This window comes from Scomber scombrus, chromosome 2 (genome assembly GCF_963691925.1).
Source record: "Scomber scombrus chromosome 2, fScoSco1.1, whole genome shotgun sequence".
Taxonomy (NCBI): Eukaryota; Metazoa; Chordata; class Actinopteri; order Scombriformes; family Scombridae; genus Scomber; species Scomber scombrus.
Genome location: NC_084971.1, coordinates 2,616,436 through 2,644,030, shown reverse-complemented (window position 1 = coordinate 2,644,030; position 27,595 = coordinate 2,616,436). Strand labels below are relative to the sequence as shown.

Below are 27,595 nucleotides of genomic sequence, written 5' to 3'. Positions count from 1 at the left end.
CTGCCTGCACAACACCGACCATTCAGCCACATCTACGTGTGTTCATGTGTGTGTGTGTGTGTGTGTTTGTGTGTGTGTGGGAATGACTTGTGTGTGCTGTGTGTACTGCGTGTATTGAGTCTGTTTTGGGGGAAGACAGTGACGTCGTCCTGTTGTTGGACGGCTCCCCCCCCCCCCGTTAAATGATGAGCTCAAAGACACCAAACTCATCTGAGTGTCTGCTGTGGATTGACGGCTTTACGCTAACAGTTCTCTAGCAGCCATGCTATGATGGCGGTCTCCATATTGTTGAGTGACAATAAGCCAATAACACTGACACAAGTAAAGACAGCAACCTTTAGTTTAAGTGCTTTCAATCATAAAAGGAAAAGCATAGCTGGCCCGACCGGAGGAAAACTACCAGAGGGCCACTAGCAAAAATGTGACATTTCTTTGGGTTCTTTGGGTCTTTTTGGTATTTTTTCAAGTATCTCCTATTTTCTTGTGCTGTTTTGCCAACTGTTTGCAAGGTTTACATGGTTATTTTGTTGTGTTTCTTTCCTGTGATTATAGGCAAGTTGTAGTTGATTGTTCTGCATATACACACACTGCGATGCTACTTTTAAAACAGTTAATCAACAGGGGGGGTAAAGGATATGTAATGCTGCCTAGTTACATTAAATGCCTTGTATAACTTATAAGTGTAGGGGGAGGTAGGAGGAGGAAAAAGGAGTCGTCCGGGCCTTTAAAAAAAGCCTGGGCTGGCCTTTGTAAATTTAAGTCTTTATATTCTTAAATATTCAAAGTAAAACATCACAAATGGCATAAATGTGATGTAGCCAGATTTCAGATTTTGGGACATTTTTAAGAATCAATTATGTATTTATCGCATCCACCAGTCTCACTTCCTCTGAAGCATGAGAAGAGATACCTCCTAAGACTTTTGGATCAAATTTCTTCTAAATTGTATCTACACAGAACAGCCAGATGCAGCCATGAAGAAAGCTAAAAGCATACTATCACTCAACATAATGGATGTTTGTTAGCGTACAACCTGAGCAAATGATCCACTGGGAACACCAGGATGATGTTGGTGTCTCTGTTTTCATCTTTTTTTTTGTTTTTTTGTTAGTAACTCATTTCTGCCTAGTCGTGTCTTTAATTGTGTGTTTTAGTGTGTGTTTTTTTCACTCATGTATGTACTGTTTGTTTCTGCTATCCTGTGAGTGTGTGTGAGCATGTATCATCGTGTGTGTGTCTGACAGGTAAGTGTGTGTGTGTCGTTTCTTGTAGGTGTGTGTGTGTGTGTGTGTTTATGTGTAGGCATTGAGGCGTTCTTTGGAGCGTGTGGAGTGGATGTCATGCAGCTCCTGCTCCTCCTTCGACTTGATGTCTTCGTACTTCTGGATCCGGCTGGCGTCCTTCAGGTAGCCCCAGTTAGCAGCTAGAGCCATCAGGAAGTGGACCTGAAGGAGGAGAGGAAGTCAGGGTTGTATGTATAGCAAACCAGACCAAATCTAAATGGAATGCAAGGTTTCTACATTACAAGTTTAGTCCACATGGTACCTGAATCAGAGACGGACCGAACTTGGACAAAGTATACTAAAGTAATAGATACAAGGTGTGTTGGCAGTATGATCATCAGCCACCACACCAACATAGTGTGAACATACATATGTGTACAGTAGCACAATGTACAGTAAAAAATACACTCAAAAGTCAAATGTTCTCTGTGTACTAGAAAACCCCCAGAGTCCAAAAAGAGCATTTTATTTATATCTTGTGCGCACACAATAACAATATTAGATCCATCTTCTCTCCTGTGTGTGCTACATTAAATAAAACATCATACTTCAGTAGCTCATACTTTTTTATAGTTATTATCTTGTAAAAAACATGATCCATATCTTATGCACAGTAGATTAAAACAATCTTTGGTGCTTTGAGGACTTCATAAATGTTATTTAATTAGTAGTACTGGTATGTTAGTAGTAGTATATACAGTTAGTATGTAGTGTGTACAGTTAGTAGTATGTAGTATGTTGGTATTAGTGTACTACTAACATATGTAGTATGTTAGTAGTAGTAGTGTGTACAGTTAGTAGTATGTAGTGTGTCAGAGTAGTATGTACAGTTAGTAGTATGTAGTATGTTAGTATTAGTGTACTACTAACATACTACATATGTTAGTAGTAGTGTGTACAGTTAGTAGTATGTAGTGTGTTAGAGTAGTATGTACAGTTAGTAGTATGTAGTATGTTAATTAATAACAGTTAGTAGTACAGTCAGTAGTATGTAATATGTTAGTAGTAATAGTGTGTACAGTTAGTAGTATGTAGTGTGTTAGAGTAGTATGTACACATAGTAGTATTTAGTATGTTAGTTAGTCACAGTTAGTAGTACAGTCAGTAGTATGTAATATGTTTTAGTAGTATATACAGTTAATATGTAGTATGATAGTAGTATGTAGTCAGGAGTGAGTAGCATGTTAGTAGTAGTACAGTTAGTAGTATGTAGTACTGTATGTTAGTAGCAGTAGTGTGTACAGTTAGTAGTATGTATTATGTTAGAAATAGTATATACAGTTAATATGTAGTATATTAGTGGTAGTATGTACAGTTAGTAGTATGTTAGTAGTATGTACAGTTAGAAGTAAGTAGCATGTTAGTAGTATATACTTTGTTAGTAGTAGTATACAGTTAGTAGTATGTAGTATGCAATAGGAGTACAGCTTAAGAAAACAGATTTGTGGGTAGAATACAATGGTGTAACAGGCTTGTAGCAGATGTGTATGATGGAGATAGAGGCTCTTTTGCCCACTTGACCAAATAAAGGACATAGTTTCAATTTACTCTTGAGGTACCTTAGAGAACCAGTGTGTAGGATTTAGTGGTCCTACTAGAGCCGGTGTTTGGTTTGTTCTGGGCTACTGTACAAAAATGGTGGTGCAACATGGAACAGGACCTGCTCCCTATGCAGATATAAAGGCTCATTCTAAGGTAACAAAAACACAACAATTCTTATTTTCAAGGGATTATACACTAATGAAAACATTAAGTATTATTTTCTATTGCTGCCAAGTCTGTTCCACTAGATGCCACTAAATTCCGAACACTGCACCTTTAATGAATTACAATTTAGGTAATTAGACCTCTACCACTTCTCTCTGTGGACACTTAATCGAGTCACAAAAACTCATATGCATACATCATTAACATCCTACAGCATAACATTTTGCTGATAAGAAATTCTTTGTCATATAGACTTGTTCATCAGGACTGTTCTAAACTGACTGGAAGAATAACAACCTACTGTACCAAGCTGCAATGCAGAAATCTATCTGATTCATCACGTTCAGTAAATATTGTCTTGGACGTCCCACATAGAGCTGAGATTCTATGGGGGTGGAGGGTTGGAGTGTGTTTCTGGGATAGACTCCAACCCCCTGTGACTCTGAGCAGGAATAAACAGGTGTAGAAAATGGAGGGCTGTGCGTTAATATTCAGCTTTTTTTACACTGACAGCAGACAGGAGACAGGAGAGATAACATTCAGTAAAGTGCAGGCCCGGTTAGTAGATACCTGCTGACTGCATACAGGGAAGAGAAGGATATCTGACAGAAATGATCTTCTCTACACCTCACATATCTCAACAGCCTGGTGACTCACCGACTGTATTAGTGCCGATACAAAAGAGTAGATTCACTCCTCTCTCTCTCTCTCTCTCTCTCTCTCTCTCTCTCTCTCTCTCTCTCTCTCTCTCTCTCTCACACTGGGCTCAAAATAAGGCCTCCTTCTACCATCTGCACTGATAATAAATACAACTGTGAACAAGTATTTTTTTATGTAAATATACATAAATATGGTCACAAAAAAGTCTAAATCTAAATTTGATTGTGAAAAGCGTTCAGTGTTGTTCAGTGTTGTTCAGTGTTGTTCAGTATGTGTTTTATAGTTCTGCGGAGAGCAGAAGCAATGAAGTTAAGAAGAAATGTTTCAATATTTCAGGGCAGCTGGCAAATGCGTAACTAACAAAAAACTTGTAATGCCCTCATTTTATGTCGTTAGGCAGATTATTTGGCTGCAAATATTCACATATTCATGAGATGCAAAGCAAATACTGTATGCATATCTACCAACAAAATGTGTCCTTTTAAGTTTCTGTTCCATTTGTGCTACTTTGTAGAAACTCTAATATGTGTCTCTCCGTCCTTCAGCTATTAAAATGTATATTAAATTCATTAACGTACACATCATTTACATAGACATGATACATTTATCTGTCATGTAATTGTCTCTATAGTACGAAAGATGTTAAAAAGTTAGATTCTGGTCTTAACAGTATTCTGACCAAATGTAGTTATGTTACTATGTCTTGCCTTTGTAGTCCAGTTCATTTCTGTGTGTATTTTGTCCTGTTGTCAAGTTCACCTAAAGGTTGGAGGTTCAATCATTCAGTACCAGTTAGTACTTCAGGCTACTTCATAATCAGACAAATATGAAAGTAATGGTGCTCACCATGGCAATGACAGCAGCTCCAGCTCCTGCCAGCGCGCACACAAACAGATGGAAGGTCAAGTCCAGCTGTAACACACGCAATTAAACAACTGTGAATGGAAGTCTTTGTTTTAGATGATGATCATCATATTTTCATATGCATTTTATTTGAATACTTTAACGAGTTTTACCTCATTGGATTCACACATCTTGACGAACTTCTCAGATCCTGTGCACACCTTCCTCTCGTCAGCGATGGTCACCGCTCCTGATAAATAGAATCATCATCAATTATGTGTATTTTCTGTCTTTTGTGTTTCTCATTTTATTTATTTAATCAAATTATTTAATCAAAGGTTTATTCTCTTGCCCAATACGATAACGATGTGCTGCTGGTGGCTCTTAAAATGAATACACAGTAATATGAGTGAATGCCACCACACCAAAATTACCACAGTGTTGAATCCAACCTGTAATGAACCAATGATTTTCTTTGAAGTGAGATATTGTAATTGTTCCCCATGAGAAAATGTTCATTAGATACAGACATTAGTTTGCTTTACAGGAAACCATTTTTACAGTTTTAAAATGTGGACACTAGATGGCAGTGAAGAGACTCAACAATTGCATCTTGGTGTGTCTTTTACTTTTTATGTTGCCATCCTGTAGAACAACATGGTGGAAGGTGCTGTGACTGCATCATGTAAGATGATAACAGCGGTAACACTATCTGCATTGTATGCTTGCACACGTGTGTGTAACTAGAATGTATCAATCTATAGTAACTGGATGGTTTAATATGGTGTCATACGTCATAGATTTGAACAGAACAAAAGACTGAATGTAGAATATAAAATTGATTCTTGAATTGAACCATAAACCACGGTGTTTTCTCAGTTTGAACACTCTAAGCTTTACAAAATGACTTCCTGTTGTTTGACTTTTTTAATTTCTAATATATTGTCTTTTTTCCTAACCTTATCTCCTCATCTCCAGCCTTTGGAAGAGCAGAGATCTCTCTCTGAATGCCCTCTCCTGACATACATTTTTTTCCTAGTCTCTATAGTTTGGACTCTGTCAAGAAGCGTAGATGATGTGGTTACTATAGAGACGAACATCAGTTATCCCATAAGAGATACGTGTTAAAATAGCAAATGTTCTCTCGGAAGCAAATGCTTATGATTATCATTTAATCATTTTCACGCCCATATTTGTTTCTTGTGCTCATGTTTGACCTTCAGATCACAGACCAACCTCTTCAATCCCTGAAATACAACCACTGACACTAACACTTGTTCAGTCCCCAGGCCCTGTGCCAATATTACTTCCCATAAACACAGATAGACAGGCAAAGGTTCATATTCTGTTTTGACTTCAGCTTGGAGTGATGGGGCGGAAGCATTAGACTATTCAGCCTCATTAAGCACTAATAAAGTTTATTAGAGCTTAATTAGTTCAGGTCATCTTTTGAATAGATTTTAGTAGACATTCTGGGCTCTATTGTCATTTCCGCTCATGGCGCACTGTGAGCCTTCTACTGGCAATTTGGCAAATTTTGTTGCACACACGCAGGCTTTTCCATTGCCTATCCCAGTTTGGTATTTTGGTGATTTGCCATTTACTCTCCTGCACCCGAGCAGGAAGATACACACAGTGTGTGTTCTGTCAGCTACCAGGCGGATATCAGGATTATTGAGACTTCTATTTTTTTTCACTGATACTATTTCAAAAGCACTCTACTGTAAGGCTGTATTCAAAAGCTGACTAATGTGTGTGATAAGAAAAGCTTTTCCACTTAGATAAAAACCAAAGGGAGGAAAAAGTGATGTTTCTTTCCAAATGTTGGAGCTGGGGTGTGAATGATGTCCTCTGACACAGATCAATATGGACAACCGTTCTCAGGTCAGAGCAACACAATGGGTAAATGATTCTGCTAAAAGGCAGGTCAAAGCTAACCAAGCTCTGAAAGTTAAAAGATGTTTTTCTCTGTCCTCTCTGTGTGTTTGAAATATAACAAGTGGAATACTAAAGTGTTACATGTCTGTATCCTTAAAAGCAGCATTAACATATTAAAAGTCCTTTTAAACACACATATCTTCCATCCATCCACCAGCAACACATTCTCATGTGATCTTAGCACGTACCGAACTGGCGCAGGTCCAGGCAGAGGTTGGCTCCCTCGACCAAGCTGGTGTTCTGACACATCGTCCAGACGTTGAAGTACATGAAGACGGGCAGGCTGGTGAATGCTGTCACTCCGAGCCACACCAGGAAGAACAGGTAGGCCAGGAACATCAGCTGTGAACACAGAGGCACAAGATCATGAGAGGCACATACACTAAAAACCACTTCCTGTGCCTTTTAAACATTTAAATTCACCATCGTTATAGGAAAAAGATTGCGGGTCATAATCTCTCAGGTGACCATGTGATACTTACTTTACATACTGCATTTAGTATATAAAGCTCATTTACTGCAAAAAGCATATTTCCTTGAAACCTTTAATTTACCATTATGCTTTTAACTCAGTGAATGACATTCACGCTGATTATGATTCATAAACATTAGATTGTACAGGTGTGAGTGTAATTGTGTCAATTCTCCATCATTTCACACTGAAGCATAAAAACCTTCTGTGCAACTGACTGCTCTCTCTCTCTCTCTCTCTCTCTCTCTCTCTCTCTCTCTCTCTCTCTCTCTCTCTCTCTCTCTCTCTCTCTCTCTCTCTCTCTCTCTCTCTCTCTCTCTCCCTCCCTCCCTCTCTTTCTCTCCCTCCCTCCCTCTCCTCTATGATCTCCTTTTGTTTTGCCTTTTAGCTTTTCTAGCACAGACCGCAGCCCTGTATGTGTATTTGTATGTGTGTTTATGTGTGTGTGATTGTGTGTGTGCAGTCTCCAGAGACCTGCACTAGAAAGCCTATATACCCTCTCTCCACTGCACACAGAAATACAGATGTGAGGAATTTTCTTGCGCAGAAGTGGACAGTGCTGCCTCTGCCTCTCCGTCTCCCTCCTCCACATGAATCAGACGTGACTAACAGCAAAGATGCCACATAGATTCACAAGCGAGAAACTCTGCGCAGAACTGCACAGAGATCTGTCAGACTGAGATACTGAGTTAGGCCAGTATGTGGTTTGTGTTTTCAAAGACACTGGCAATAAGAACATTGTTGACAGTGCCAATTCTGTCTAATGGCATCACTTCAGTACATAATACACAGGATATATACTTCAAATAATATTTAGCAACTTATTTACACTGTCACATGTTCCTTAAATGTATAATATCCATGTTGAACTGACACGGGCGAAAGAGCCAAGAAGTGCTCAGTAAAAATGGAAAATTGAGCATTTTCATCTCCATGGCAACTATGAAAAATCCATCTGCTCATGATTGAAAACAGTTACTAAATGGACCTTGAGGTAAAATAGCTTCCTATGCTTGTTAGTATATCACATGCTCTGTTAGTCATCAGATACATATAAAACGACAGCTCATTCACTCGTAACCGCCCTGATGGAGCAGAGTCGGTCCGATTATGTAACATATACTTTTACCAGCGAGGACATTTTGCTCACACAATGTTCAATTGCGTCATTCTATTAATGTTTTCTTAGTCTAAGGAGAGGAGGTTTTAAAAGGATAGAAACATATCTACATGATGAGTTAACTGCTGACTAATCAGTAACATCAACAGTGTATCACATTCAATCTACTGGTTCCAAAGATCTCTTACGAATGCAGTCAGGCAGCGTCCGCAGGCAGAGATTTTGAACTCTCCATAGAGATCCCTGATAGCTCCGGTGGTGAAAAAGCCCTCCACCAGCAACAGCACTCCAAATACAAAGAATCCACCTGCAAGGCCATAGATGATGTACTTCAGGATGTCAATACTGTGGAGAGACACACACACACACACATTCACAGTGTCAATGGTTAATCACTATTTATTTTCACGCTTCCTGAAATGCTGTTTGTAGACTTAATATTGATCTTCAGCTAAATCATCATGTGTACGTGCCAAAATATAAATCAGAGGTAATGAGTGGAGCTTTTGAGTGTGAGTGTGGATCTGAGGCTGGATGGTCTGTTTGGGGGCAGTTGGATGGGTCTGCATCCCTGTAGATGTGTGGACATTTTTCATTTATTCACATTCATTGATGCCTATCTGATGTATTTCCACAGGTGTGAACCAAGAGAGAGAAAAAAATCACCATTGGAGAAAAAAAAGATCCACCACTTACAGTAAGTTATTTTTTCATTATTAAGCTTTTTTTTTTTTCCTTCCTCAAAATTAGGTCATAGTTCCTGGTAATCATGAGTTCATTATAGTGGTGGATTCTGTGGAGTTTTTAAAAGTAGAAGGAATGCAAAAAATTGGGTCAGTTTCATGGTGCTTTAAATGAACTGAATCATTTTAATTATACTTTCCTGTTCGGACCTATTTTTTGGGGGGTGATTCTGGGGGCAATTGGAGGTAACAAGTTCGGGTAGCTACTGCAGATGGTAGTGATGTAATGTTTGTAATATCTGGTGTCTGGCAGACAGTCGTCACAGTGTGGACTTGTGAGTTATTATTGCTTTCCAACTAATGAGAAAGTTATGGCATTTTCAAAATAAAAGATAATGAACTCAGTGACCAGAAGAATAGAAACCACATTAAAAAAAAAAAACATTTGGTCTTGATAGCTGCCAAACTGAGAGTATGTGTTCACTTCTTACATGTATGAGAAAGACTACAGTCACACTATAGTGTTCTTAAAAGACAAAAGCCTAATAGTGTAAAAACCTACATTATGTCATGTTTCAATTCCCTGGAGCATGGGTGTGAAACATATGGCCCGTGGGCCAGAAACGGACCGCCAAGGGGTCTAATCTGTCCCACTGGATAACTTTGCAAAGAAAAAGAAAATTGCAGAAAAGTAATTCCAATTTTTCTGCTGATTCAGACCTGAGATCAAATTAGGCTGTACCTGTATGTAGCCCTTGAACTAAAATGAGTTTGACACCCCTGTCTTATAGTCAGGGGTTCCATAATGAGATGAAAAGTTAGGATGATTCTAAAGACCCATGACTGACAAGGGCCCTAAATAAATGTTTTAAAGTTAACTTATAATTATTAATAGATATTAAACTATTTTATTTACAATGTAATCATTAAACTAACGCTTTGTTTTTCTTGTTTCTGGTAAAAAATTAATCTTCCAAAGCCTCTGTATTGCCCAAACACCCCCATCTATTTACATAAAAAAGGGTTCGGCCCTGTCTCTTATTTTCACAGCTCAGCGTCAGTAGATATTGTATTATTAGTTTTGGACTATGAGAGAATTGCAAGCCTTCACAGGTAGAGGTGTGGTTATAGCAGTTGGTTGGCATTGCCTACTGTATGTGTGTGGTGGTGGGGCCCAATGTGATATATTTTCATTGGGGCCCAAAATCCCTGGCTGTGCCCCTGCTTATAGTAAAGTAAAAACAAAAAAACGGTGCTGCCCAGAAGGTTAGAAATCAACTTGGACACCAGTGGAATATGAAATTATTATCATATCATTACATAATTAGATCATTATGTAGATATAATATGCAATAATGAAAGTAAAAAAAACAGTTACTCACATGATGAAAACATCCAGCGTGTCTCCGGGGGCTCTGATGACTTCAAAGTAATTCTGGAGGATGGTGACGGTGCCGCTCAGAGCCTCGTGGCCACACCCGCAGAACAGAGCCACGCCCATGTACAGGAGGATGGTGGCGATGAGCGAGGCCCAGGGCAGGCTGCCCACGCATCGCTCGCAGCACTCCTTACAACCTGAACACACAGAACAACACGCAAATGTAATGCTAGACTGACTTTTACTTTGAAAGAATCACTGCTCCATTGAGAGTGTTAAAATGAAAAGTGTGGTGAAGCATTTTCTAACTGCATCCCGGAGTGTATTCATTAATGATGAGTCTATTAATGAAAAGTTGATTAGCTGCTTTTATCTCCTCTGTTGAACATTAACAACTTAAATGTAATTACATACACTACAAACACTGAAGCATTGCTCATACACTGATAGTGCTGACATCATGGCTGAAAGCCCAGAATAATGCTCTCAAATACATTTATTTGCATTTGAGGGGATTATTTTGACAGTGTGTAAGCAGAGAGAAGCTCTGAGGGAAATATCTGGCTCTTTAGCTGCTAAATGCTCCACTATGTTCAAAGCTGGTCACTGACTGTGTCTGTGTGCTGTGTAGTGCTGAGCAGGTAGTGTACAGTGGCTTTTTACAGCTTATTCTCTGAAAACAGCTGCCTGACACCATGAGAGCACTGAGAGTGAACCAAAACAGCTGGCCAGCTAAAAAATGAGCTGAAACTCACTTTAAAGCCCCCGTAAAGACGAGACAAGCTCATAATTCTCTGCATAGTTCATCACTACAAGAGAGACTTCTGATTTTACACAATCATTTGATACATTGTTATAAAACTATTGAATATGACATCTTTAAAGCTTATGAAACTGATAACCAGGTTCCGTTACAAGTGAATTTCTGTAACTCCCAAAGCTGTTTAGATTACACTGATCCTGCACTTCACTTCGTTTGAGTGCCACAAAAAAAGAAAGAAATCCAACCTCTAATCTCAGAGATTGGATGTATGGGTCAATGCTGTGTTTTTGTGTCCGTGTGGTTTAGTCAGATTTAAAGAGGTTAAAATATGAAAATAAACGTATGAATAACTTGCACGCATTCTTTTTTTGTGGACCCAGCATCAAATTTCTGTTTTTAATCCATTTAGAGAGAATATATTAGAGGATTATGGCAAAAATGTCTAAGTGGTGTAACCATAAAAACTTTGTACCAAATAATTCAACTTGCTTAAAAACAGTAAATTGTCAATAAAACACCATATCAACTAGTTTGGCATGATCTTACATTATAACTTTTATATTAAATAAAGGTAATGGAATACAATTGTTCTAAATATTACATTTAATCTGGGGAATCATGGAGATCAGGAAACATTCAATTTTTTTAAATGAAGTAATTATTAGTATAAATACACATAAATACACTGTAGGTGATAAAATATGTAATATTTATCATTATTTTGTGGTTACACCATTTGACATTTTCAGGGGCATTCAGTCTTACTTTTGGTAGAAAATGGTACAAATGTCATTTCAAATGATATAAAACCAACAAAAATATTAAATGTACATTTTAACAAACCTGATGCTGCTTTTAAACTAGTTTTTAAGATATTTTTCAACACAATTGCTCATCTTGCCAAAACTTATCAGCATAAATAGGAAAATCTGTCTCATTGAGGTGAACTTATCCTCTAATCAGTAGAAACTTTACTCTTTTTTTTTTTTGTTTTAAACCAACAATTATATTCCAAACAGGACTTTAAATCAACCCACACTCTCTCTCCATTCTAGGGGTGAAATGTTTGCTTTACTGCATCATGATAGAATGAATCACATCCCACTGTACCACACAGGTTGGATTGTACTGTGACAGGGTGAAACCATATGGACCTGCTGCCTTCTTGGAAATAAATCTTAATGGATGGGATTATTTGTGTCTACCTGCAGATAGAAGGAAATGAGCTAATAGCTAAATCTGGTACAATACACGTCTGAAGTCCTTTAAAAAATAAATGTAATCAACTAAACTCTCTCTTTGTCTTTTCAGCCATTCTCCTGTGTGTTTGGCATTACTGAGATCTGCCACATTACATAATTGTGCAGCGGCTGCCAAATATGCACCAGCCATCCAAAGCCTTCAGAACTGTCATTTGCTGTAGCAACCACATGTCGATATATTTCAGTGTATTCCAAGAGAAGACACGGTTGTTTTTCCTGCCGACAAACTGTTCCACACTTTAACAAACATGAACTTGTTGTCTGCAGTGCAATAGGAAGAAAGCAAACAAATGTGTTGTAACAGAAGCAGCGAATAATTAGATTGACTGTGGATTGTTGTGCAGCGTGTTATTATGTGGCTCTGTGTAACATGTGTTTGCAGGAGAGAATGAAAGTAATGAAAGTTGGCTGCATGTTGTATTCTATTAAAAATCCACACTTAAATCCACAGTTAATAGATGTTACAGTATCTGTGTTAAATCTAGTGTCATCTAAAGTGTCTTAATTGTGATTTTTGAGGTTCTTTCTCCCATGAAGAAGAAGTCTTTGTTTTCATTTTGAGACATCTTTGCTTGATTGACAGGTGTCTCAGCCTATATCAGCCAGTTGTGATGTCTGCTGTTTGCTCACCCCACCTCAGCTCCACCCACCAAGCTATATAGGCTATGGACTATTACTGGATATCAGCTGCTTTCAATTCAGAAAGCTCGCTTTAAGAAGAAAAAAAAAATCAATATCAGCCAAATCTTAACACACACACACACACACACACACACACACACACACACACACACACACACACACACACACACACACACACACACACACACACACACACACACACACACACACTAACACAGTCTTGTTTCCATCACAATACAGGTGTTCCTGGAGGCTCATCCTAACTCTAACCATAACACAACCCTAAACTAACCTTAACTTAACTAAACCATGTCTACACCCTAAAATGAATGAGGGGACATGCATTTTGTCTGCATAGGGTAGACGAGTCCCCACAACATGAGAAATACCTGGTCTACACATACACACACACACACACACACACACACATACATACACAATGCTGCCTCCTTTACCTCCCTGTTGCATAGGGTTTGTTTGTGTGTGCGTGTGTGTGCGTGCGTGCGTGTGTGTGTGAGTCATCATGCTGCTCAGGTTTAATTGACCAGCCTTGTTTCCATGCCAACAGGGGTGTGGCAGGAGCCCGCTGACCCACTTTGCCTGTAGCGTTGTCATGGCAACAGCGCAGCTCTGCAAGCACTACAGTCACACGAATGCACATTTTCACACACACACACACACACACACGCACACACGCACACACACACACACACACACACACACACACACACACACACAGCCTCCATTTGCATAGACAGAGAGTGTGTTCTCATTTGTCTTTAGTTTGTGGGAAATGATCAATGAATGATGCGAGTGTGTTTCTCAACAAAATAAGAGAGGCAGTAACGGAGGAACAAAAATGGCTGCTGTGCCCAGTAGGGAGGAAGGTACCATTTTACACTGACTGACTCCATTTAATAAAATGATCTTCACATGAGCTACATGCTAATTTTGGCTCTTTGTACACACCTACAAATCAAATCAGCTCCATCTGGTCGCCACTTTTATATATAAAGAATGAGATTTAGGGCACATTAGTGAGACAGTTGTGAGGCAGATGGATGAGCGCAGAGAGGAGGAGTGTGATACTGTCATATAAATGTGTTATGAGTGTGTGTGAAGGTGTTTCTGTGAGGGAGGTTGTGGTTGGGCGCAGCCGGTTTTTATCATTTCTGTCTAAATATTTTCATATGTACAAATGTGCAGTTGTGTTTCTGACACTGTGTGTGTGGGTGTGTGGTGTGTGTGTCTGTGTGTGTGTGTGTGTGTGTGTGTGTGTGTGTGTGTGTGTGTGTGTGTGTGTGTGTGTGTGTGTGTGTGTGTGTGTGTGTGTGTGTGTGTGTGTGTGTGTGTGTGTGTGTGTGTGTGTGTGTGTGAGTGTTTTTCAGTGTGTGTCCTGAATTTCAGCCATGTTATAATCCTCGTCATATTTCCATATTTGGGCTCTAAAGGCAGGAAAGACCCAGTGACCTGGTAAAAAGTGGGGCAGGCTGAGCACACATGGCTGTGTACTGAGTGTGTATACGTGAGGGTGTTGTCTTTGTTTAGGAGGAGGTAAATGCTTTCTGATATGATATAACCCCAAGTATCAATTGACTCTGTCATCACATATAATTACTGTAATATATCTACAGGATTGATAAGATTGCAATCCTCTATCTATCTATCTATCTATCTATCTATCTATCTATCTATCTATCTATCTATCTATCTATCTATCTATCTATCTATCTATCTATCTATCTATCTATCTATCTATCTATCTATCTATCTATCTATCTATCTATCTATCTATCTATCTATCTATCTATCTATATGTATTGGTTTATATTGGCAGTGGTGGAGTTCAGCGCTGCGATGGATTCAGACGGTTTGCCGACAGTAAGCATGAAAAACAATCCAATCAATACCATATATTATTATATATAGTAATAATAATAATCATAATAATAATCATAATAATAACCACCTTTCATTCAAGTAATGCAGCTCAAAGAGCTTTACAATAAAATAAATGATATGTTGCCATGGTAACCAGAGGTGTCATCAAAATGAACCAGAACTGAAATCTTGAAGATAATCTTTATATACATATATATACACACACACACACACACACACACACACACACACACACACACACACACACACACACACACACACACACACCTTGTGAACTCAAACATACGTAAACATTGTCACGTTGAGCCTTCGTGCTCATTAGGAAATAATTTGGACAGCACTGTCTAGCCTGATTGTCAGACAGACAACATAGCTGCTGTGTGTGTGTGTGTTTGTGTGTGTGTGTGTGTGTGTGTGTGTGTGTGTGTGGGTGGATATCTGTGTCTTGGCTCTGAGAGCGGATTACTGAGGTCTCTCTCTTTTTCTCCCTCTCTCCCTCTCTCTCATACACACATATAACGAAACACACACACTGGCCTGAAGATGCACTCCAGAGTCAAACCCCTGTTGTAATGGGAAATGACAAGTTCAGTCCCACTGCACCATTTAAAGTGAGATACAGTTGAGCACAGAGGACTATAACCCAGATAAATACACTACATCAAACTGACGTCATCTGCAGGTGAATGATGTGTCTATGTTGTTTTTTGTCAAGCCAGACGTAGCTTTGCAGGTCCCTTTTTTTCATTGGATTATGTGGATATATTCAGTGTAAATCACAGAAACACACACACACACACACACACACACACTCACACACACACACACACACACACACACACACACACACACACAACGATTCCCCGAGCTGCCAATCAAATTGTCTGCTCATCCATAAACCCCTCCTCGCCTCTCTCTATCCCTCTGTCCATCGCCTACTCACAGATCGGCTGAGAAATTCCTCAGCAGCACAGAACCAAGGAGAGAAGGAGTCGATCGTTCCTGGAGATCCACTCGTTTGCCAAGAGTTTAACGAGAATATTGAACATTGTGGTGTTTCCATTTCTCTCAACTGTTTGATGGAAATGAATGAAACCACACAACAGACCCTCATTATAACCTGTACACCAGCAGCCTCTGATGGGGACATGAATGCTTGATGTTGGCTGTCACTTCCTATACTGGATGATCCTCAGTGTTCCACCTGACAAGCAGCTGGAGATCAGTGCAGCAATGCTGACTGGATGAATAAATGGTTCATCATTGAGAAATTGTTTAATTGGCTGTGAAATCGCAATCGGGTCAATAACTCAGCAATCGATACCCATGAAAAAGTATTGATTACAAAAGGCTTTTATTTTGTAAAGTAGGCACTGCTGCATTTTCATAGCGCAACTTTATGGCAATGAACAGATCTTTGTGATGTAAGAATCCTGGAAACACACACACACAGACACACACGCACACGCACACGCACACAGCAACACAAGGCATCCTCTGTTTTCCACCAGTCTGTCAGTGAAGAGATTAGCTGTCATCTGGCCACAATCCCTAACCCACAGCCCCCACACCGCCTGAGCAACAACAACAACAACAACAACAACAAAAATCAAGCATAATTTGGTCTTGTTAATGTACAGTAAATATGGAGCAGCTGAGCTATTTTCAGGAAGCCTGTCTGCTACAGCATTACAGATTTTTGCAAATAAATCAAAGAGTTGATCTGGAAAGAGTGTATGAGCTGCAATAAGAGAGGAGGGAGAATCACATTTCAGTGATGGATGGCTTTTAGACAGGCAGACAGTATTGATTAATTGATTGATTAATTGATTGAGGGTAGTGTGAAAGGGTTACATTTACTATTAGACTGGTCATGCTCACATTGTACCAAAATGCCTTTATGCACAGATTTAACCGTTACATACTGTTCAGGGTCAAATCTGACCCTTTAAAAAAAAAAAATGATTACACGTGAGAGCTGTAAAAACACCCTATACACATTTCTTTTATCTGGACTTCTCCCTAATGTGACCCACAGGATACAAAACTGGAAACAAAATGCATAATTTTTTTGTGCAGGTGATACACATTTTTATATATGAAAATGTACAAGATTGACCTACGTTTATTAAATAAAATTCAAAAATCAGCATTTAAACTTGTTATATTTATCATACTATCATTCGTTTTTTCTATAAGATTAATCAAACATTTATTAATGACTGATGGGGAATTTATGAATGTGAATTGGTGTAGAGACTAACTATGAGTCAGAATATGAACAGTATTTAAAAGGTTTAAGGTTAAATTTTAAGCTGTTAAAATAAATTGATTTTTCCAGCTGAATTACAAAATTAAGAATTACATCACCAAATGATTTATTTTGGACTCCATTCATAAAACAAACCTTATTTAAACCAATAGTCACCCTACAACTTGTCAAAGTTGTCTATTGTTGGAGTGTGTGTTGCTAACTTGTTCAACAGTCCCAACCATTATTCCTCAGTCAGTCAGTCAGTCAGTGAGTGAGGAGAGAGCGTATGCAGCAGAGGAACTGTGTCTTTTTTCAGAGTGCTTCGACTTTTTTCGTGCAACCACTCTTGGTGCTTGTAGTTGCAAATCTTAATTTTTCAGAATGTTGTCATCACCGTTGCTCCTTTCCAGGCAACCAGTCATATTAGATGAGTTCTTGTCACCCTGGTAACCAAGGAAATGGAGAAGCTTGTTCTGTCTATCCTGAACTCTATGATGTCAGACTGAAGCTATCATAAGAAAGAGACAAAAAAGGCTGGACACTGAAGGTTGCTCCTTTCATCACCCTTCACATTGTAAGCTCGCTGTTAGCTCTCTGTTAACACAGTGTTACGTTAGCTACCTACAGTACAAGCACTTCATCCCAGCCAGTGCTTTTCTGCTAGAGAACAACTATAGGGACACACATTTTAAGTGATTTACTATGTCAAACATTAAATGTATGTTTTGTGACTGATGACAAGCTCTTGGTGGATCTGCTTACTGAGAGGTAAGAGCGGGAAAACATCTGTAATACCTTCACAATGGTGAACAGAAGTATGCAGAATTGTACATGAATGTATTTAACTGCATAAGATTCCTCTACAATCCCTTCTTTCAGTTTCATGCTTATAAAGACACATTCAGAACAGCAGTCTTGCCAATAGAAAATCCTCTGAAATACCATTTTTAGCCCATCACAGAACACTAAAACCTCCCACTGGAAGTCAGATTAAAACCAAATGTAATATAAACCAAGCCATTATACAACTCATTTGTAAAATATCACAACAATTAACCCTTCACATACTGTTCATATTCTGAATCATAATCAGTCTCTGCATCAATTCACATTCATAAATTCACCATCAGTCATTAAAAAAATGTTTGATTAATCTGATGGAAAAGAAAACTATGTTATTCTCCAGGAGAACATTTGATAGAATATGATGAATACAACATGTTTAAATGCTGATTTTTACCTTTTTTTTTTTTTTTTTTAAATAAACACAGGTCAAACTACATTTATAGATATAAAAATGTGTATCAGCTGCACAAAAATAAAAAGATGATGCATTTTATTTCCATTTTTGTATACTGTGGGTCACTAAGGAAAAATGGAAATGTGCATATGGTGTTTTTACAGCTATCAAATCTAACACATTGGTTCAATTTGACCCTGAACAGTATGTAAGGGTTAAAAGGAAAATTCCCACCTAAACTGGACTTATTTCTCTAATGTAAAGGTGTTAAAAATGGAAATTTGAACCACTCCCTCCTGAAGATGAAGAGCGGGGAGAGACAGACTGTGTAGTGATGATGTCATCTGCAGACTGAACGCTGGAGCCGCTCCACAGACGGTGAAAACTGGAAGCGCTGCCAGGACTCTGTGACAACCGACCGCGGTGACTTTACAGCAATATGGGAAGATATTGTGATTCACACAGCTGCTGGCTCGCTGTGACATTAGTCAAACACGAATTCTACGAACTCACTCGCTCGGTGTCAAAGTGTCAAAGTGTCAAATGTCGCCTAATGACTTGATGCTTTGATTTCTGGCTTTGTGAGACATCCGTATCAGCACCATCTACACCTTTATCACAGCTATATTCTTGTATTCTTGCACATGGTATTGGTGTGATTACGCAGTGTAGGTATCTCCTAGTCTACCTTTACCTAAATGAGTCTACCTCTAAAAAGGAAGCAGCCACAGATCCATTTACAGAGAACTATCTTGTGTGGCTGGTGACCGTGAGATCAGTACGATCAAAAAAGCTGCACGCTCAGCAAAATACTTGGCCATCTGCTCATTAGATGATGAAATGTCTTGCCCTTTAGGGGTGAGTGTGAGGGTGGTGTTTGAGGAACCCTCATGGCTTTAACCAATATGGAAACGGTTCACAATGTGGGAAGCATGGATGTTTTCATTTCACCACAATCTGTCCATTAAATTTGAATATTTCATCATGATAAAATATTGAGTATTGTTACATTTTGCCTGAGCGTTTCTATTTTAACGGGCGCAGCTTTATCCAAGTATTACGGTAAAAGTGGAGCGGCCCTCAGACACTCACAGACCATTGTGCGTAGTGAAACTTGACATGACGCTAATCAGCCAATCAAATCCATGCATTCGGACATGCAGAAAGACTGGACTGTCAGTGAGATACACACGGAGAGACAGAGAGGAGGCAGATAAGAACTAATATTAAGCTCTTTATTTAAGAAGCACAATCAAAAGCTTTCTATAATGCACTTTATTTTGAAATGCTATCTTTATTTGATATAAGAAAATACTTCTTTTTTTAAAAATCGACCTTATTTATCAGAAATGTAATGGCAGTTTTCCAATACACTGTCAATATCTGGGCCAGAGTTGATCAAACAGAACAAGCACTAGCAGAGCAGTAGTATGTTGCAGTGAGTGTTTGGTTGACCTCTTCCACCCACTGTTGCTCAGAATACAGCACATTTATTTATCCAGCTGCTCACATGTGGAGCGCTCACAGGCAGCAGAATGGAGCTTCTTCTAACTTAGTTACAAAGTAATTAAATTCCCTTCAGAGTAAAAAAAACCCAAAAACAAACAGAAAAGGAGAATCCTCTGTGTACTTTCTCCTCTGATTTTTTTTTTTTTATCTCTCTCCAATATCTGTTTCTCTCTCCTCCCCCTGCATTCTCTCTCTCTCTCTCTCTCTCTCTCTCTCTCTCTCTCTCTCTCTCTCTCTCTCTCTCTCTCTCTCTCTCTCTCTCTCTCTCTCTCTCTCTATCTCTCTCTCTCTCTCTCTCTCGGTCTGGGCCCGGTTAAGTCAATTTGCATTGACTTCATCCTTTCTCCATTAAGCTCCTTTCTATTAGTGGTCATAATAATGAAATGGATATGAAGCAAACACACAAGCTCCATTTTCAGTTGAGTGACTCTGGGTACTTTTCCCATTGACTCGTTCTATAAAGCTACCAATGAATTTCACACATTGTAACAGGTCAGTAAGGTCTGACCACACAGACCACCAACTCCACACATCAATGTCTTTTCTGACTTTAAAAGACAATCTGTCATCTCTTTTTAGTGGAAGTCTCTATAAATAATGTATCTTAATGCTTATGTATTTAACCCTTACATACTGTTCATATTCAACAACCAAAAAAAAAGTGTCTTTACCACATTTTGAACCACAGATCCTTGATGAATGTTTCAGAGAGCAGAGAGAGTGTATTTTTTCATTTAAGGAGAAAGAACATCTCCTATCACACAATATCATGTCCTATTTTACCTAACACATGAAAATATAACATAGCAATAATGATGTAAATGTATTTTATGTAAAGTGAAAATGAGCAGAACTTTATGGAAGTGTGGGGTTTATTGTATAACCATTAGAGCCATCAGTCTTCACTGCTACATCATAAAAAGAAATCCTCATAACTACCATCTTATTAAAACTATTAACTATTCATTTACCTAAAACACATGTCAATAGATACGGAGATAATTTGACCTGGAACAGCCTCAATGGACAAAACTTGTAGCATCTATGCAAAAGTATAATATTTTCAAATATTTTATTTTTTGTGCATTTTGGGCCACTTTAGGAAAAGTCATCAAATTTCAGAATAAAAGACATTTGTGGTGTTTTTTTTTTATTTTATTTTTTACAGCTGTTAAATGTCAAAATGGGTCAAATTTGACCCAAACAGCATGTAAGGGTTAACAGATATTTATAATGATAAATAGTGAGCATATCTCCAGACAGTGAAACTAAACTTCTATCTGTGCTGTGTGAAACAGGCAGCATCAAGCCTCATGCATACATTAGAGGACATGTTTTATATCTCCTGTTACACTGAATTCAATCTAACGATAACTGAATAATTAGCACGAGGTGTGATGTGCACTTTATGAGGACAAAAGAAGTCTCCAAAGAATTGAAACTCAAACCTGAAGAGAGTTGAGAAGAACTCAGATCAAATAAGAACAGATCAAACTAATTCACTTGAGAAACTGTTCCAGCTTTCTGTTGGTGTGTGTTTGTCTGGTTCTGTGGGGATATAACACACTGTAATCACACATGTCCAACAGTCCCAGTTAAAGATGAAATAATATAAGTTATCTGTCAGAGTTACACTTGAATCTCAAGTCAAACCCAACTGATGAACCTCCATGTGTGTAGCATATATAAGGTTTAGGGTTAGGCTCATTCATTACTGTTTAGACAGTGCTAATCTCACACAATGGCTGATCCATTATCATCCATTTAAACCTTCCTGATCAGCCTGGCTTTTGATTAAAAACTGAAATGTTTTATAGTCTTTTTATTTTATTTTATTGTATTTGTATTGATGTTTTAAATTTAATTCATCTTATTATTTGTTTCTACTTTTTTTTAAACTTTTTTTTATTATTATAATTCTATAGTTTCTTTTGTCTCTTAATCTCTTTTTTAACCTAGTTTTAGTCCAGCTTTGATTAAACATCATCTTTTATTGTTGTCTTTTGAATTTATTTTAACTTCTGCTTTTCTCTCTTATTCTATTTAACTAACTTATTTTATTTAACATTTTTACATGTTACAAAAACATTACGAAAACATTTGTAAAGTAGCTGAGTCTTCTATATGTGTAGCTATGCAACATATATAGAAATATGTGTCCAGTAAAGCATTACTTTAAATCTAAATGTGTTTTATAGGGGAAAACAACACACTTTTTTAATGTGTGTTAAATGACCTGAATGTATTTTTTCTACCTTGCAGGCAGCTGTTGGTCTTCTAATGTCTGTACAGTGTGAAAAATGAATCATCAATCTTTCCTGAGATGTCTGATCAATCTCAACAAACTTTGAATTTACATAGATTTTTGTTTCTTTGTCAAAGTTACATTATTACAAATAAACCAGCACTGAAATAAATGGAAGCCAATGTCTGTCCATTTTCACCCAGGAGGACAACATGCGTTAACTCAAAAAAGTATAATGTCAATTAAATGAGGACTATTGACCACAATTCCCAAAAATATGTGTAAAACATGTGGTAATAGGGTGGAATGAAGTTGTCTAAAACCAGACTGGGTCAATTTGGACCTGGGAGGACAAAAGTTGCGAAGTAGACAGGAAGACAACTAGAGGGTTAAATCTGCAGAAGAAGAAAAGATCAGGTGATCTCCTATGTGACCTTCTGCATATATTAGATGAGTGATGAAGAAGCAGCTACTGTATACTCAGCCTATGGAGTGATGTGGGAGTTCTGAAATCTGCATAAGTTCATTTACATAAGGGGCAAACAGAAGAAGAAGAAGCTTAAAGATTGTTGGAATTATTCTGTTGCTTGTCTTAGTATCCGCATCATTAGAACATCATTAGAAACTACAACCTATCTTTCCCTTTCTACACACTTTCCCACACATTAGTAACATCTTGTACTGACCATATAAAAAGGCACTATGTGGATAAACAGCTTGACATTTCCAGCTGACCCCAGAGTTACACGTTAGGAAACCAATGACCTGGATTTAGATGAAAAAAAACCCTGAGATTTCCAATTAAGCTCCACAAATCTCTAAAAGTGGTGCTCTGTCCTCAGCAGGATGACCAGCGAAAACAGATCAAAAAAAACCCCTCTCCATGTGTCTCTGCCACACTCTCTCTTTCACAAATCGTTCACGCTTCCTGATAAGATTTAGAAACATGAAACTTTTGATGAAGCCTGTGGAGAATTGAGATGTTCCTGAAGCAAGTTCTAACAAGAAATAGCATACTTCAGAACTTCTTCTAAGACGATACAGATGATGATGATGAGTTTTTTTTGAGACCGAGCTGCCGTTGAACATGAGATCCCATCAGTATTTATGTAAACCAAAGACAAACACAGCCTCGTGTAAAGCAGCCTAAACATCTCACAACACCACTTCAACATATGGGTCAATGACGTATAAGGATTTAGAACAACTCAATTGTAGAATAATAAAAAACAAGCATATCTAATGCAGTAGTTCAAACATTCAGAATGTTGTGTAACTGAAGATCCATATTATACATTTGAAATTAAGTGATTTTAGTGGGTTTTTCAAGAATAATTGGCACTGGCCTTTAAAAAGAGTCATGTGGTGCGACCATGATTCATCTTGAAATAAATTAATTTACTTAACACGCTTCACATCTTTTTTTACAAGTTTTCAGTAATATAAAGTGTTTGGAAACAAAGTATTTGAATTTTTTAAAAAGTTTTGTAAATGATGATCTTTTATTTATATAAGATATTTCAAGATGAATCATGGTCGCACCACATGACTTTTTTTTCAGGCCAGTGCCAATTAATCTTGAAAAACCCAATAAAATCACTTTCAAATTGTAATATGAATTGTCAGGTACACAACATTCTGAATGTTTGAACTACTTACGCATTAGATATGCTTGTTTTTATTATTTAAAATTGAGTTGTTGAAAATCCTTATACGTCATTGACCCATATACTGAAACAAACAACTGAACAAACAAACAATGTGTGGTAACTATATGTGGACCTGTGAATGATTTTAACAGCCTAACATTAGACCGTTTCCAGGTTGTTCATTGGAATGAACAGTCTGGCTTAGGTAACACCGTTAACACAGTTAACACATTTAACACATTTAAGGTGCTGTTTGCAACACACCACAATCTAATTATAAGTAGACATTGAGATTGTTTAAGTGTGCTTTAATGTACAGCATTTGTCCACAGTTCTAACTTCTCTTATGAAGATTATTTTATTTCATTACATCTGTTATTTATTCCCACAGAGGAGTTATAGTAGGGGTGTCAAACTCATTTTAGTTCAGGGCCACATGCAGCCCAATTTGATCTCAAGGGGGCCGGACCAGTAAAACCATTACATAATAACCTGTAAATAATGTATAATATAGATAATACATATTATAACTTCACTACTGTGGTAAGAAACACAATAAACTGTGTGTTAACCCACCAAGGAAAAATGATCCTTCAAATCCGAATTCTATTTCAAGTCAATTATGTCAAGTTGGACGTCTATGTGCAGACCAGAAGCCTCCACTGTGAAAATAGATGAAAATAACAATATGGTGTATTTTATTAAAACATTGGAATAAGGCCTTCTTTTCTGCAATGTTCATGTTACTGGATAACTTTACAAAATATACATAAAAATCACTCATTTATTAGAGTGCAATTTATTAAGTGTTTATATTCTGCTTATGAATTCTAATTAGTAGGGACTGGGATGTTCCCCTGGCTGCTACATCTCTGCTTTTTCATTGGTTATGTAATCTATTAACAAGTAACCAATCACAACCTCAAGGCAACACCTGGGAGATAATATTCAGCCACGTGATCTTTTACAAGGCTGATGAATATTAAAGGGGAGAGTTTCAGAATGAAAAAACATTAAATTATTAACTATTAATTGAGACTTTTGAAATCTAATGTTGCAGCCGCCAAGTACAGAAAGATAGTTATTATAAAATATCAGCATTATCACAGTTAGACCTAGATTCTAACAGTGTGAAATGGAAAATGTATATAAACAGATAAATATGCATCCTAGTATTTAAGATCAATGCTATCAGTAAAAAATGAAAGGTGAATTATCAATTCATAATGAAGCTGATAGAAATGCTTCTTTCTCTCTCTCCGATTGAATCTGTTTCCTTTTCTCAAGCATCACTGGTTTTCTCTGTCCTGTCTCATCCATCCACACATCTCTCCTTCTCACCTGTCCTAACACTTAATCACACATACACCTGTGTGTTGTCAGCTGTTTGCATCACATTTACTAAAACTATGGGGAGAAGGAGAGCGACAGCAAAAACTAAAAAAAAAAAAAAAAAAAAGCAATAAAGATGGAAAGAATGACACCAGTGTGGGATGGGAACTAGTTGAGCGGATGAACAGAAGGAGACGGGGTGATAAGAAGCAAAAAAAGAAAAGAAAAAAGAAGTGGCTGGAATGAAACATCATGTTTGCTTGTAATGTCTTGTTTCGCCTCTATCAGGCTTTCTGATTGGCTAAGACAAACCCCTTACGGAAAAAACAGGCAATTCCACCTATCACATAACAGAAGACAATTCCCTAACAGTGTTACCATAGATACAGTCTTAATAAACATTAACACAGTGATTAACGCTAACAAATGTTTATTACTGATGAAAAAAAAAAACCCAGTCATCGTTTCAGTTTGAGAATCTGTGTGAGCGGCGTCGGTGATGTCCGACTGAAGGTGCGATGAAGAAAACGGACACGCCCATTGTTGCCGCCAACAACAACAAAAAAAATATGGGCGGCTGCGATAAAAAAAACGTGAATACGCCATGTGCAAAATACAGACATACGAAGACAGAATGAATGTTTTTATATGGAAGATGCACCAAAAAAATGCAAAAAAAGAGAGAAAAATAATAGAAAACGAAATGGATGGAGGAAGAAAAATGGTTTAAAAGAAAAAAGAAAAAAAAAGACGAGGGAGGAAGAGAAGGAAAGAGGATGGGGACCTACAGAGCGAGATGGAGGTAAGTGAGAGATGAGTCAAAATAAAGGGGTAGGGGAGGGGGGGGGGGCAGAGAAAGAAAGACAAGACACAGATCTGCAGAGGTAGAGAGTTTTAAATGAATGTACAACGAGAAAGGCTGAAGAGATGAATAGATAAAGAGATGAGGCGAGTGATGGAAAGATATGAAGAAAATGGAGGGAAAGGGTAGGGATAGCGCCACAGACAGCAGAAGAAAAAAAAAGAGGGAGACATGCAGAGAGCGAGGGGAGAGGAGAGAGGAGAGGAAAAGGCGTTCAGACAAGCGTGAAGCATCAACAATGGAGGCTAACAAAGAAAATCCCAATGGAGGCATCAATCACTGCTCCACTTATCCCTCCTCCCTCTCATTTTTAGTCTTTATTTCAATGTTTTTGCCCCCCTACTCCCTCCTTCTATTACCCTCTTCCCCCCTCTCTCTCCCCCCCCCCCCTGCCACTCCCACCTCCGTCCATCCATTCACCCATCCATGCATCCATCCATCTGTCCGTCCATCTGTCCGTCCAGCCCCTCCAAAACAACACCCGACCCCTCCAGTCGTCTGCCATCTCCTCTCATCCTCAACCCAAACAATCTGCTTATTTATCCATCTATTCATGGAGACGCACAACAGAGCAGGGCCGTCTAATCCGCCGCTTTAATAAAGAGCAGACGTATAGATGGCACGATTCAAATTCACAGCCCTCATATTCCCCCCATTTCTGCCTAGAACCACACTCTCTGCGAATTCAGAGTGTTTCAAATAACACGTAGAGATGAAAGATGTGATGTTTTTTTTCTGCAGGACATGTATGCTGTCTTCTTTTTCTGTACCCACAACACACACACACACATACACACACACACACACACATACACAAAGGAATCCCATGATACAGAGAGAGATGGATGAACAGAACAATGGTAGAATGGCACAGCTGATAAAAGCTAAAAAAATAATTTTAAAAAATGAAGAAATTGAATCTTCCGTCTTACCTTTCTGGCTTTGCGATTCATCCATGTTCTCCTCCATTGTGGCAGGTTACAGTTCCCTTTGTCTCTGTTTTTGTGTGAATCTGTTTAAAGCCCCTTGCTAGCTCTCAGCACAGTGTGCGTGTGTGTGTGTATGTGGGAGGCTGTGTGTGTGTGAGTGGTTTTTTTTTCCCTCCCTGCAGATGATGGAGGCTCAGGGAAGTCCCTGTTTCTACACTCTCTCTCTCTTTACTCTGCAATCTGGGCTTCTCTAGCATCCTATCTCCACATCCATCTATAGATATAGTCTATTATATAGATTTTTTTTAAATTATATATATATATATATATATATATATAAATTTAAAAAACAGCAACATTTAGTAACATTTCCTTCATATCATACACCTTTTTTACACTCTGCTCAATGTGATGTTTATTTTTGAGACATTATTGGGTAATTAAATGCAACTTACTAATAAATAAAGCTAATGAGCCGAGACAGATGAACCCTTTTGTTTCATATATGAAAACACAAACAGGTTTATGTCAGTCTACATTTACACTAAGTGACTAAATCATGAGATCTAGGAATTGCAACAAGAGCCTTATGTTACAAATAATGAAGAAGAAATATAAAGTAGATTAAACAGAACACTGTGAAAACTTCCAAAATACACTGAAAAACAAAAAAGGGGAAGGAAGCTGTAGACACTGAAATGACAAAAATCAAAAATGATGAATGTGATGAAAATTTATTTTGTATTTTACATCAAAGCTCTTCTGTCAAAAAAGGGGGTTTCAGATACTCCTGACTGAGATCTGTGCAGTCACTCCAGTACAATGGCTGTGGTTGGACTTTCATTGGCGGTGCTTACAGCCTTGTAAAATTCCACTAACAAAATTCAACAGCAACCTGTCTTTTCACAGACAATGTCCCAGT

The 27,595-nt window shown here is 38.1% G+C and overlaps 2 protein-coding genes across 2 annotated transcripts in view; both read right to left on the bottom strand.

Moving 5' to 3' along the window:
* LOC134001449 (dual specificity testis-specific protein kinase 2-like) overlaps positions 1–27,595 on the bottom strand; it is an 87,441-nt gene that overhangs the window by 12,691 nt on the left and 47,155 nt on the right. The window lies entirely within an intron of this gene.
* LOC133998744 (neuronal membrane glycoprotein M6-a-like) lies at positions 1,293–26,713 on the bottom strand. The gene is made up of 7 exons (XM_062437891.1): positions 26,677–26,713; positions 10,089–10,281; positions 8,212–8,368; positions 6,620–6,773; positions 4,667–4,743; positions 4,497–4,562; positions 1,293–1,445 (listed from the first exon to the last, which is right to left on the bottom strand). The coding sequence occupies exons 1-7, from the start codon at positions 26,711–26,713 to the stop codon at positions 1,293–1,295; spliced, it is 837 nt and encodes a 278-aa protein (XP_062293875.1).

What these genes read in the sequence shown, in the direction of transcription:
- LOC133998744 (XM_062437891.1), bottom strand. Translation starts at nt 26,713, where the DNA reads ATGGAGGAGAACATGGATGAATCGCAAAGCCAGAAAG. An exon ending in ACGCTGGATGTTTTCATCAT is followed by an intron (nt 8,369 to 10,088) that starts GTGAGTAACTGT and finishes GTCTCTCCACAG; the next exon opens with TATTGACATCCTGAAGTACA. An exon ending in AGATGTGTGAATCCAATGAG is followed by an intron (nt 4,563 to 4,666) that starts GTAAAACTCGTT and finishes CGTGTGTTACAG; the next exon opens with CTGGACTTGACCTTCCATCT.